This window comes from Phoenix dactylifera, chromosome 11 (assembly GCF_051530095.1).
Source record: "Phoenix dactylifera cultivar Ajwa chromosome 11, Ajwa_hap1_PhDact_Kaust_v1.1, whole genome shotgun sequence".
NCBI lineage: Eukaryota > Viridiplantae > Streptophyta > Magnoliopsida > Arecales > Arecaceae > Phoenix > Phoenix dactylifera.
This window is the reverse complement of record NC_143200.1, coordinates 26,386,416-26,400,372: the sequence shown is the minus strand read 5'-3', so window position 1 is coordinate 26,400,372 and position 13,957 is coordinate 26,386,416. Positions and strand designations below refer to the sequence as shown.

The window sequence follows — 13,957 nt, the reverse complement described above, 5'->3', positions numbered from 1 at the left end:
ACGTTACCGTTCCAATTCAAACCGAGTAGCTCAACAAATCGAGAAGGAGAAATCTAACATCTAGAAGAACATAAATAGAATAATTTCATTACTCTGAATGAAAATCGCATAAGAAGTAGAGAGCAAAGAGCAGTATTTTTTCTTCCATATAATTGGAATCATGCCTTCCAATTCTTTCAAAACAACCCCAACTCCCCTGACGGACCCTCCTAATAAAAACCTGGACCCCCCCTCCCCTTCTCACCATCCATCAAGCCCAAATGGCCGCTTCCTTCAAGGCAATCTTAGCCCTCTCCATGCTAATTTCCCCCTGCCTCTCTTCTGCTGCCCAAAGTTGTTCAAGCTACACCTTTTCCAGCAACAAAGTTTTCAGCTCCTGCACTGAACTCCCACACTTGGGAGCCTCCCTCTACTACAACCACACTGCCCCTACTGACACCATCAGCATTGCCTTCAAGGCCCCGCAAACCTCCACAGGATGGGTTGCATGGGGCCTGAACCCAGCCGGCACAAAGATGGTCGGCTCGCAGGCCATTGTTGCGTTTTTCCATTCCAATGGGAGCATGGTGGCCTATCCAACGCAGCTTGATAGCTATGCTCCATCAATGGCTCCAGGGGCACCGAGCTTCCCGGTGTCTGACCTGTCGACCGAGTACGTTAACAAGGAGATGATCATCTTTGCAACTCTGGGGCTGGTGGGTGGAGGATCCAAGTTCAGCCATGTGTGGCAGGAGGGCAGCACCGTCCTGAATGATGTCCCCAAGGCTCACTCCACCACTGGGGAGAACATTCAGTCCCTAGGGACTATTGATTTCCAGTAGTATCACAGGATGCCAATCTGGAAATGATGTAGCTTTGCAGTGCTGGGTGTTTGCCCATTTGGTGCACTCCTATCACTTGTTTGTACCTTCATATATGGTAACTTAGAATTTTATCCAGAAGTTCTTGTAATCGTTGATAAACGGGGTGTAAAATCTTGTGTTTGCTGTGCTGAATGCACGCTAGGTTGGAAAAACTCGAAGTAAGGATTGTAGGCCTTCAGAAGTATAAGAGATCAATATTAAAAGTTTAAACAAAAGTTTCCCGTTGGGTTTCTCTAAGGATAAAATCATCTCAGATTTCATTGATACATGAAATGGGAACAGAGGAGGAGGAGAAAAGGAAAGGGAGAGAGAGAGGCAGAGAGGACAGAAAAGGACCACCAAAAGCAAGAGCACTTATGTCCAAACCAACCAGTAAAACAGAACATCAAAAGAAAGATAGCCTCCAAGAGCACCCAACCACTGGGGAACCAACACACTTCAGGCTCTGGATTGAACAGTAGCGATCATTTCAGATCACTAAATCTAGTGAAGGAGTATAATCATAATCTGAGGCAGCAAGAAGTTTTTTGGTGACAAAAGCCTAGGATTCAGTGGCTTGAGAATGGTGATGCAAATACTACTTTTTTCATCGTTCTACTGTTTTGGAAGAAGGCGGGATAGAGTATCCAAGATTGAATTACTGTGGGGCACTTTAATTCAGGAGGATGGATGGATTGGAGATTCGTTTGTCCAAAATCTGAAGGAAAAATGGAATTGTAATTTGCGTAATGGCCCATTTGAGCTTACTTTCATTGCTGCAGTAATAGATAAGGAGATTGAGAATGCTGTAGAAGGTATGGCATCTAAGAAATCATTTGGACTGGATGGATTCCTGCCCTTGTTTTTTAGAAACTTTTTGGCTTGTCATCAAAGATTACTTCAAAACCAGCAGTACGCCAAGGGACTGGAAAGCCATGTACATTACATTAATTACTGAAAAGAATAATCCATCAATTCACAAGGCCTATAGACCGATTAGCCTTCTTAATACTCTCTATAACATTGCGGCAAAAATACCCTTTCTACCAAACTGGTTCTTCTGACAGCCAAGGAGCCTTTGTACACTAATTTCTAAATATTTCATCTAAAATAATGGCTTCTCCTATGTGGAGATTCTTGGGTCAAAGGACCCATTGAACTCCAACTTGCAAATTCTCTCTTCTGACGTCACTAGTCGCTCAACTTCCAGCTCACGGGGGACATACTACTAGTATATATGGTAGCTAGCCATCAAAGAGGCTTCTGTTTTCTAATTTTGTTGGCTACATTTGTGCACGTGTCGTGCGAGACCCGTTGTACAACCAAAAAAAAAGCCACGGGTGACAACCATGCCATACACTACCCATTAAGGACAAAAGAACAGTCCAAGATAATAGAGAATTCGTAGACTCTATACAACTCCAAGATAGTTGGAATAGTGGGTTCCGCCTTTCCGTATTTTGGTAGCCGGAAGAAGTGCTGGATTTGCATCTCAAGCATATAGGACGGTATCTATCAATAGACATCAAACAATGCAGATGAGGACAGATAGCATTGTGCATAAATAAATGAATGTTATGTTTTGATAATGGAAACTTATGCTTATAATAATCCCACCCCTGTTGTAGATTTACTAAAGTTTTTATACGCTTGATTTTTAATCTGTTACTGTTGCAGCATTACAGAAGCAGCAGAGTTAGAGATGATCCCAGCTTCGTTGCATTTCTGAGAAATTTTTCTTCTTCAAAATTTAGCGTTTAAATAAAATTTATTAGCTAGTGAGACTGCAGAAGTCCACCTGACGTGGTGAAACTTCTAGGACATCAAGAGCAGCATCGATTTGCATTGTGATTATCCAAGCATGCTGAACGATCACAGCTTACTTTGGATAAGCTCATTCAAAATGAGATAGGAATTCCGGTCCATGGAATATGTTCGCCATAGATAGGAGTAGGATCTCAATACCTAATTAAACCAATTACAACATGACACCCAAAAAATAAAACACTATTAGAGACAAAATGCATCAGCCCTAACCCTTTTTTCACTAGCTATATTAAGCTGTAGTATAATCAAATAAACCAATAACAACAGCAGCATCGCCACATCCTAATAGGAGGGGAGTATCAAACCTTTAAAAGTTTAAGCAATTAGCTCCCAAAAAGTTGGATGCATTATGCTTGCAGGTTTCATATCAAAAACTGAAGATTTACAGTCTGCCACATCAGAAGAAATTCTTGTTCGTTCCTAATAGACACAATAGAAAAGGACTTGATAAATCAACCCGTTCAAATGTGGCGCGAACAAAACATATACTTGCTGAGCAATCAGCTCTCGCAAATTTGAATGCATTATGCTTGCAGTTTTCATATTAAAAACTGAGATTTAACGCCTACCACACAATTGCAAGTGGGAAATTATTGTTGCTTCCAAAAAGGCATAATAGGGAAACACTTGATAAATTCAATACTTTCAAATGTGGCCGAGAACAAAGAATATCAGATAGTAAATTTTAAGTTTCACGACAAAATGGAATAGCAGCATCAGAGCATCGGCATCTGCATTGATGTCATTTTAAATTTGAGGTACTATCATAAGACTACAAAGTTGAAGACATCTGACGCTCCACTTTCAGTGGGCGCACCCACCTACTACAATAATCATAATTAAGGTTTCGGAGAATATCACTCCAAAAATTGAGGGAGAATCTCCCACTGCAGAAAAATTATTAAGATGGCAGATAAAACTTCACCGAATGAAAGACACAAAAACTCCCAAAAAGAAACATTGGTTTTGTTTTCATCACACTCTAAAGGAAAAAATATTTCCTACTTAAGCACCACCAGAACCATACTTCTTCCCGAAGACAATCAGCTGCAGCTTGTCATAGCCGGCAAGCACACCAGCCCCAGCAACCGCACGGAGAATGTTGGCACCCGCACCCTTGAAAAGGGATTTTGGCCCCTCATTCTTCAGGATCTGGGAGAAAGCATCCATGGAGCTCTTGTATTTCACTGCTTCTCCAGAGGTCATCATCATCCTTCTCCGAACAGTATCGATGGGGTAGGAAGCAAGTCCAGCACCATTCGTAATCAGCCAACCCAGGGCAAAGCTAGCAAAGAAACTATCCTATAATTATCCAAAAGAAAATAAGCATTAGTTGATCATCTCACAACCAGCAATCCATTTTGAAACTTCAGCAGTGCTGAGTAAACCAACAAAATAGTAACTGATCAATACTAAGAAGAACTCTCATGAAGTCTAGCCATATACAGATCCACAGTCAAGAAAAATAATACCACACACAATTTGAGCATGAAAACATAGACAAGAGTTTTATATCAGCTGCTTGCTGACGATCATAGAATGTACTGTCATTCAAGATACTAAATGACGATTTATATTATAAAATGGCGTACCTGCATTTTTCCAGTAAGAACAACTGGCTTCAAGGAGTCATACATTCCGAAGTACAGACCCCGATATACTATAATTCCAACACAGGAGATATTGAATCCACGGTAGAGGCCAGCAATGCCATCAGACTTCATTGTCTTCCTGTATACATCAATGAGGCCATTGAATTGTCTTTCACCACCCTTTTTAGCTGCTTTTGCATCATTTGCCAGACGGGTACGGGCATAGTCCAGTGAGTAGACAAAGAGCAGAGAAGAAGCACCAGCTGCACCACCAGAAGCAAGGTTGCCACCAAACCATTTCCAGTATCCATCTTTATCTTTCTTGAAATTGAACATCCTCTTGAAGTAATCCTTGAAAGCAAAGTTTAAGGCCTGCAGGTAACAATAGATAAAGGAAATTAGCATAGTTGAAGGAAAAAAACCATTTGGTAAATATAAAGTCAATTTTTTGATGCAAAATCAAAGAAATAGGTCGTATGCTATAATTTCTACAGAATAAGACTACTGACAATCCAGATACATCTGATCTGAGGATGGTGCACAAGTACGAGTACATTGAGAATGAAAGCAAAGGAAACATTTTGGCCTCGATGTTATACCTCAAGGAAAACAATTTAAGAGCTTCATAAGTAAAACAGAGGCCGTCAATTCCAACAATTTACTGACTAAACTTCATAAGTAAAACAGAGGCAGTCAATGCCAACAACTTCCTATCTTTCAACATTAAATAAATTAGTTAAAGTTGCTCAAGTATAATTGATTTAGAAGTAGGTACCAAAACTCACCTGAGTTGGGAAGTAACGGATCACATTTGCAGTATTCCCTCTCCACAAGGAGGAAACACCTTCATCCTTAATAGTTCGTCGGAAACAGTCCATGATACCCTTGTAGGGCTCAGAAAGACGACCTGTCTTGATCATCTCATCCTGGTTCTGGATGAGAAGTTTCACACGCTCAATAGGTGCAGCAGCAGTTTTGGAAACTGCAGCTGAGACTCCACCCATAAGGAAATCGATTGCAAAGCTTGCAAAACCTTTTTCTGAAGGTGCATGGGCAAAGACAGGTGACACAGATGACACCATGGAGAGATCATACGTAGCTTTGCATTCAGGCATTAATGGAGTTTGCAGCCCACTGCTGACATAGCTTGCAGCTGTAAAGTGCCTCTCATACGGAGAAGGCCTACTCAAGTTGTAACTGCGCACTTGCATATCCTGTGCAAAGCTGGACCTGAGATGAAACTGCCCAGCAACCTTTTGGACCACAGTTGGGTGGTTAATTTGATCAGCCATGGCTTGCGTAAAGAAAAACCTACATGCAACATACATAATTAAGATAAGTACAAAATTAACACAAGTCTTGTATTGTCAATTTAGAAGATACATTTATTTTTTAAAAAAAATTAAAACTAAATATTGATCAAAGAAAACTAATAACATTTAGCAATTTCTTAGTATCGTGCAGAGGTTCCTATGTCTTTCCTCTTTAATATTATTAAAAAAATAAAATTTAAAATTTTATGCAACAACAAAGGGCAATTTGCAGAATCCGACATATCCATGATTAAAAGAAAGGAAAAAAAGGCTGAATAATATGCTAGACAAGCATATGTCTAGGGCCTCCTTTCATATGGATTCTTACTGTGCATATTACTGATTTATCAGTAAAGCACCTAAAGTTGTGCCATTAAATATATTATTTTATGAAATAGCACCAAGTAAATATCATTGAAAATCCAACATAGCAAATAGGTAGCAAATCCTGTCAATGCAACTGATGAATGTCAAACAACCTCTCTTTTTTGGTTCCCACATATGTAGTTACAACAAAAGATGACATTCTTCAAAGTCCACTCTTATTTAACCAGAAGCAAAGACGAATGACTGCTTTTAAACTGTCATATAGTTATATCTACTTAAGCTATGCATCTTCCCCTTTTCTCTTCCCCTATTCTCCAAGCAAACAGATTAAATCATCTTTTCACATAAAACTGCACGATGATTGGTAGAGACATTAAACAAAGTTTACACTCTCGAATTGATTTCAGAAATGGTTAGGCAATAAGGCTAATACAGCTGATACCTGTACATGCAATGATAGGTAAGCATGACACAAAGCAAAAAATGACTTAAAGCAATGCTACCCAAACGTTAATAGGATTTTAACAAACCATCACACAATCAACCCCTTGTGCTCAGAATGACAATATCCTCCATAATAATACAAATTGGCTAAACTGTTTTCCTATAAACTAAAGCGAAATACCTAGCCTGGAAATTTCTAGCAGGCAAATGTGAAGAGTTCCCTGTATGGTTGGATTCCCCAGGAAAGCAGACCATATCCCTTTATGCAGATTAAAAATTTGCAATGATGAGCAAAGCAAAATTTACCCTAAAATCCTATATATGATTCCTAGATATGCCAACAACGACGCATAAAGTTTATCATGAAAACCTAGGCACCTTTCTCTTATGCTCATAGGAATGCCCAAGAAGAAGGCACTTCTCACTTCGACTGAAGTTGACCTATCCATATGGAGACAAATATTTAGAAACTATACGCACAGCACAACTATACGCAGTCCGCCGCTGCCCCTCATGCGATCAAATACGATAGTTGTGTCCTCAAAAATCAACAATAACCCCGCCCCCCCCCCCCCCCCAACCACCCCAACACACAAAAAAAAAAACAATTATTATCTGAAATTGAATATCCTAAATCAAGACAGCAGATGAGTTGGTCAAAACCACCATCTTCAGAAGAAAGGTGGTAAAAAGGTGTACGACAACAAAGTAACCACACTTCGCCATTTTCATTTGTCATTTCAGGAAAATGGACGAACATTACTAATTGCAGGCAAACATCGATCAAATATTAAAAAACAATACTTGAAGTACGACCAGATATGACAGATATGACCACTCAGACTATTGAAGGATCCGTCTAGTGCTAACTATATAGCTGAAAAAATAGGAGCAGACCAAGCAAAGCTAAGATCAGAAAACAATTGACAAAAAAGAATTTAGGAAACAAAATTCCTTCCCTAGATGGAGGAGAACAACCGAAACACAAATATATGTATCTTGAGCAACCAATAAGCACGAAAAGCATCGTCATGGATACATTGGCAATGGTACGGGAAAAGAAATAACGGATCAAAGATCCACGAGATCTGATGTAAGAACCGAAGATCCGGAACATATGCATGCTCTTTAAATAAAGGAGAAAAATGAGATCGAAAATTAAAACATACATGCAAATGACTTAAATCGCGGGCATCGATCTGAAACGATCCTACAGAAAACTGGAAACTAACTATCACTCCAGATCTAGGGTCAAAAAAAGTGATAAAAAAATCTAAATCCACGACAAGATCTTGAAATCAATCGAACCTGCTTCGTATCTGGAGCAGGACCAAGAAGAAATCGGCGAAACAGATCTAGAAAAAAAAAACTATTACCATTCAACCGAATAGAACCACCGGAGATCGAGACATCCAGGGATACAAATCGACCGAAAAGAAACTAAAACGGAGAGAGAGGAAGAGAGGAGACCGCGATTGCTTACCCTTCGGAAGCGGGACAGACGAGGGCTCCCTCCCTCTCTCTCTTCCCTTCGTTCTCTACGAGCTCTCTCGGCGCCTCCCGTTTATACGGAGAGGAGGAGACGGCGACGAGAGAAATGCGGAGAAAGAGAGAAAGGGCAGAGCCTCCCACCGCCTGAGGAGTATCCTAGGGCTTTTATCTCGAACGGTTGACCTTCCTCCAGCCAAAAAAACACATATCTCAATATATAAGGGAAAATTAAACCCCCCTTGCGCTTTGCCCGGGTTATATTTGGAAGTCTCAAACCAGCCGCCCAAGGTCCTCTTCCGTAACAATTGGATCCATCTGGGGTGGTTCTATATACACCCCCCCTATTGCTCAGGACACCCCCCAAAAATTAAAAAAAAATTAAATACTCTCTACACCCCCCCATTTGCTAAGGACACCCCTAAAAAATTAAAAATTCCTAAATTACCCCCCACCCTCCCCACCCCCTCACCTAAATTGCACTCTACACCCCCCAAACCCCCCCACCCCGCTCTTCCCCTCCAAAACACCCGCCGGCTTCTCCCTTCCGCCCAAAAAACCTCGCCTCAAGCACCTCGCCGGCGGCCAAACCCCCTCCGTCTCCCTTTGAACTGTTCCGCCCAAAGCACCTCGCCAACGCCCAAAACCCCCCCGTTCCCCCTTCTCCCTCTCGTCGCCGGCATTCTCCCGATCTCCGACCACCTCGCCGGCTTCTCCCGGAACCACCTCCCCGGCCATCTCCCGAGCAACGAGCACCTCGCCGGCGCCTCCACGACCACCTCGAGGTAGCTCCCCCCCCCCCCCCCCCCCCCCGCCTCCCCAAATCGTTCGGCACTGGTTCTTTGAACCAGTGCCTTCGGTTCGGCCCCATGGGGCCGACCCGCTGCAATTGGGTCGGCCCCATGGGGCCGACCAAAATACATTGGTTCGGCCCCATGGGGCCGACCCAATGTATCTTGGTCCCCATGGGGCCGAATCCAATTTTTTTTTTTTTTTTTCTGTTGCTAGACTAAGGATTATTTTTATTCCCAAATTTTAGCCTAGATCACGTCCTTAGGGTGAATTGGATACCCAACATCAAGGACAAGTTTTTCATTACTAGATTAGATAGTAATTTGAGAAGTAGGGATAATTTAGAATCATTATCATATAGCATTAACATGGTGCATCCAAATATGATGATCTTGTTACCTTCATCGATGTCATTCTTGATCTTGGAATGATTATCTCATATCAAATGCTCTATCAAATAATAAAACCACAACATTAGTTAACGAACAAAAACTAAGAACTGCGGCATAGTTTTAGGTAAAGTCTATTATTGAGTTATGTCTTGAGTTTACGAGTCGTATACTTTTGAATTATCATTTATGTATGCAATTGAAGTAACATTGAATTATTTATCACAAAACCCAATCATGTAGATTCCAAGAAGTAACTTGTTTCTTTTTTGGCTTGTTTTATCATTTATCATTTATGTATGCAATTGAATTATTTTCTTTGATATAGCCTAACATTGAATTTCTATATTTTCAGACATGGATCCCGGTCCCTCCAGAGTTAGACCTACGGCGTCAGCTAGGAGACGTCGTGCTAGGATTGCTTCTCCCGAGCCTGCTCATATGCCATCGCCCTCTCCTGAGTCAGAGCATGATGATATGCCCGCTAGGGGCGAAGACGATGAGTCCGTTGGACCATGTCCAGGAGGTCCAGAGGATGAGTCCGTCCTGATCAGTTTCAGGACGCATATAGCAGCTTCCATCTGGAGGCAACAGGTATTGTTTATTTGTTATAGCATTATATTTTGTTTATTGATGTTTTATAAAGTAGTAGTAATTATACATTTATATTACAGGAACGGGCTCCACTAAAGTGCATGAACCATACTGCCAAGGTTGGTGAATGGAAGTGGTGGTCTTCAAACCAACCAAATACCAGGTTCAAAGCACTATTGAGGCAGTCGGGCCTCATAGAGTTAGTACAGTGCTCTTATCGATTCACCGATAAGATTCTGATTTCGAGCTTCGTAGAGAGATGGCAGCCCGAGACGAACACCTTCCATATACCATTTGGCGAGATCACTATCACGTTGGATGATGTATCCGCCATTTTAGGGATTCCTGTCGCAGGTGCCTCAGTAGCAGTTTCTCCTGAGAGGGTTCTTAGACAGTTTGGTCGTATTCAGACCATCCCTCGAGCGCCACTAGCCCCTACGCGAGCCAACAGAGGTTCCACAGCAGGCTCGTACCGGATACATTACTCCTATATGGATCAGCTTTGGGAGCGGTGGGAGGACCACGTGCTGAGCCAGGCGAGCAGGAGCCACCCAGTTACCCGGCCATCAGACAGCGTACCGGGATACATGGAGTGGTATCTCCGTATCACGCACGTTGCAGTTCAACCTCCTCATCTGCGCTCGAGTACTCATTCTGGAGCTAGGGGAGGTCATGATGATGCTGACATGCACCGGCGGCGTATTGCAGATGCACTCGGTATCAGTACCGACATTGTACGGATGGGTCCCTCAGAGGCTACGTCACTAGGTGCCGGGCACCTATTTCATGCTATTTGTCAGATGCATCAGTTACTTCTGGGTGATGAGCCTGGCCCGAGTACAGCACCCTCTCATTCGGATCCAGCACCCTCTCATTCGGACGTACAGCAGTACACGCGTCGACGACGGCGTCATAGGGATTGATGATGGAGCCTTTATTTTGATTATGTAGCTTCGACTTTTTTTTTGTGTAATTTGAAACTGTTGATATTAATGAAAAATATATATTTTTGGTACATTTACGTGTAATCTTTGTAAAGCCTGGCCCGTTCTATTTTACACAAATATAACAGTGCACATAACAATCAATCTAACAATGCGAAGACAGATATTTTTTGATTTATATTGATGATGGAGTTTCACAGTACATGACTCTAAGAGCCCAAAAAAATTTACAACTTTCAAAAATTGTACATATATAAACAATCAATCTAACTCTACTGTCTCGCTAATTATAACATTAGGTGAGATGCTCTCTTTGAACTGTTGAATCCGGGCTTCATATGAATTTTCCCATCCGGTAGCACAAGGAAGATGATCTTTTCGCCAGTTGGTCGCTACTGGCGGAACGGGATGTCCCGGCAACAAGAACACCTTCAAAATTAGAAATAAGAAAATATTAATAGCTACAAAATTATAAATAAGCAAAATTAAATAAGCAAAATTAAATATTCGCAAGTGTTGTGAACGTAGTACCTCAACAAAATGATTTCCATTTACGAATCCGATAGCGATATCTTTGCGGGATAGAAGAGGTACTGGCACAGAACGGAGAGGTAGGAAGGTCAGACATTGTTGCAACGAGAGATGGTATAGGACAATATTATAGCAGGATGCTATAAGATGACCCATGTCCGGCATAGTCATCCATCTGTCATATGGTGGACAATCATCATAATATGATAATGCATGAGTGATCTCAGCAATCGTCCCTTCCACACCATATAATGTGCGATAGTGGTCCGAATGACATTGCAACTCTTGCAATAAATCCTTCCTAACACGCACCCAGTCATCTTCTCCAAATTCCAGTAAGTCAGCTATTGCCCTAAATCCGCAATTCCCATCAGCTTTTACATCCTTGATATGCTGGATGTATGGTCTCAAGGCAGAAGGAATAGCATCAATATAGATAATGGGCGTATGTGACTGGGCTCTAGTACGAAAAACCTGCAAATAATATCAAATGATAGAAAATATGTAACAATGGCAGAAATATCCAAATAGTTATCCGTCTCAGCACATCCCATACCGGCACGGCACGGCACGTCCCGACATGTCCCGTATCGGCACATCTCGGCACGGCACGTACCGACATGTCCCGTATCGGCACATCTCGGCATGGCACATCCCGTATCGGCACATCTCGGCACGGCACATCCCGTATCGGCACATCTCGGCACGGCACGTCCCGACATGTCCCGTATCGGCACATCTCGGCACGGCACGTCCCGACATGTCCCGTATCGGCACATCACATACCGGCACGGCACGGACCGTCCCGTAGACGTTGTGATACCTATTGTAAGGAAATAAATATTTGGTACTTACCTTTTGCTTGGGCCGCCTCTTTTGAATCTGAGTAGATGGATTGCGGATGGTAACTTTCTCAACACCAGGTGAATAACTATCCTGTCCAGATAGAACCAACTCAAACGCAGATGGGTCACGTCGAGTAGACGTATCAACCTTCATTGAAGCGCGCCCACGTGAACCGGTCTTCCGTTTTGCAGGCTCTAAAAGAGGTGTACTATCTGGACTTGCAATCTCTCGTAACTTCTTGATCATCTGCAATTGAGAAGCCCCATCTAACTTCTTGAATCGTAGCGCAATCAAATCTAACTCTGCATCACAACTCAACTGAATTGGCTGCACGGGGGGGGTAGGCACAATATCAAGTTTCCTCCAATGAGGATCTATGCAGTCGAGAGGAATGGGCCGACCTTCCACCCTGTACCGCGCAATCTGGTGAGCACATGGTATACCATGTGTGCGTCGAATAGCGCACCCACAATTTGAATCATCAAACCCAACTGAATTGGCTCGTTTCGATTGGGCGAGGACATGATTTAACGCACTTATAGATATGAAACCTCGCAACTCTTTGAATTCAGCTGGCTTGAAGTTGTGCTGCACTACCAATAAACTCTTCTCCAATGAGGCTTTAACGGAGCTGTGCTGCAACTCAATCAATCCATGTATTCTAGTCCAAGATGACTCGAAACTTCCTTGGCTTGATCCAAGCTGCTTTTTGAGCTTTGCATGTGCACTCTCGACCCTAGTAAACAAATGAAAGTTAGATATAACAATTGAGGCAAATTAAAATTAAATGAGTCTTTATTTGTGATACCTATTTGTCGTCACATTTCCGTAGTGCCTGCATGTATCCGTCCACGCCGCAACAAATCTTTCCTTGTATTTGCTCAGCCAAGTATCTGACACATACTGTAGTGCATCTGGATAGGTACCGAACTCTCTCTGCAGTGCACTCCAGCGATCATTATACTCGTCTTCCGTGGAGGACAGCACTAGTACATTCCAACTCATAATAAATTTATCCCATTTCTCCTTCAATTCGAAAATTTTTTTGCACTTGGCCAAAACATTCCTACTAATATGCCATCTACATAATAAATGTCTAGCAGTAGGAAATACTCTATGAATTGCATTCATCAAAGCCAAGTCTCTATCTGTAACAATCAACTCAGGCAAAACATCATCAGCTATGACACTGCGCAATCTCTCTAATGCCCAAGTATAGCTTTCTTCCCGCTCAGAATTTAAGTATACAAAAGCAATTGAAAATGTCATGTCAGTAGATGTCACCCCCACAATCTCTAAGAGCGGAAGACGATACCTATTCGTCTTGTACGTGCAATCCATTATCAACACACGGGGAAATGCACGGAACAAATCAATACTGCCAGGGTGTGCCCAAAATAAGTCATGCACAACATCCGTATTAGTACAATTCCTATGCCACTCAATATATTTAGCCTCTGATAATTTACCTAATAGATGTTGCATTTCAGACCTCCCGGCTTTCTCTACAACCTTAAACCGTTGACGTACATTGTAGATAGTCTTGATAGTCATAACATTGAGGGCATCTCTTTCCTTCAATGTGGATAATATGTCCTTTGGACGAACCAAACTCTTCGACATATCCACTAACAATTCCGTCTCCTGCTCAGATAATCTCCCTGCATATGAGTGCCCCTCCAGATTCTCTGCAGCGGGATGATTGTGCACTCCACATACGACCAGTAATATCCAATCATCCGCAGTATCCAATTTCTTTCCTCTTAATGCAAAAGGGCATCCACACTTCTTTGTCCCACAGGCAGTCTTTATTCGCTTTTCTTTTTTGGTTCGGTACGTCCCACCCCTCTCACAACCTAACGTAATTCTGGGTTTCTTAGAAATGGTACCTGCATCGGATGATTTGATTACAACAACAAAACCATTTCGCCTCCCAGCTTCACGACACCAATTACACAAGTCCTCTCTACTCTTGAAGATTTATACATTAAACAATTTATGTAAGTACACAGTTGTAAAAATAGCTCG

At 42.2% G+C, this 13,957-nt stretch overlaps 1 protein-coding gene and 1 pseudogene across 1 annotated transcript; one reads left to right on the top strand and one right to left on the bottom strand.

The window, feature by feature from the left end:
• Positions 1-236: 236 nt before the first annotated feature.
• Positions 237-961, top strand: LOC103702430 (cytochrome b561 and DOMON domain-containing protein At5g47530 pseudogene; annotated as a pseudogene).
• Positions 962-3,377: 2,416 nt separating this feature from the next.
• Positions 3,378-8,136, bottom strand: LOC103702317 (ADP/ATP translocase 1, mitochondrial-like). Its single transcript, XM_008784685.4, has 4 exons — positions 7,829-8,136; positions 5,047-5,572; positions 4,262-4,633; positions 3,378-3,971 (listed from the first exon to the last, which is right to left on the bottom strand). Exons 2-4 carry the CDS (start codon positions 5,551-5,553, stop codon positions 3,675-3,677), a joined length of 1,176 nt encoding a protein of 391 aa, XP_008782907.3. The 5' UTR covers positions 5,554-5,572; positions 7,829-8,136; the 3' UTR covers positions 3,378-3,674.
• Between the last annotated feature and the right edge of the window lie 5,821 nt (positions 8,137-13,957).

Coding starts and splice junctions, on each gene's coding strand:
- LOC103702317 (XM_008784685.4), bottom strand. CDS start 5,553: ATGGCTGATCAAATTAACCACCCAACTGTGGTCCAAAAGGTTGCTGGG. Junction 4,634..5,046: donor TCCGTTACTTCCCAACTCAG/GTGAGTTTTGGT, acceptor TGTTACCTGCAG/GCCTTAAACTTTGCTTTCAA. Junction 3,972..4,261: donor TTCTTACTGGAAAAATGCAG/GTACGCCATTTT, acceptor GGATAATTATAG/GATAGTTTCTTTGCTAGCTT.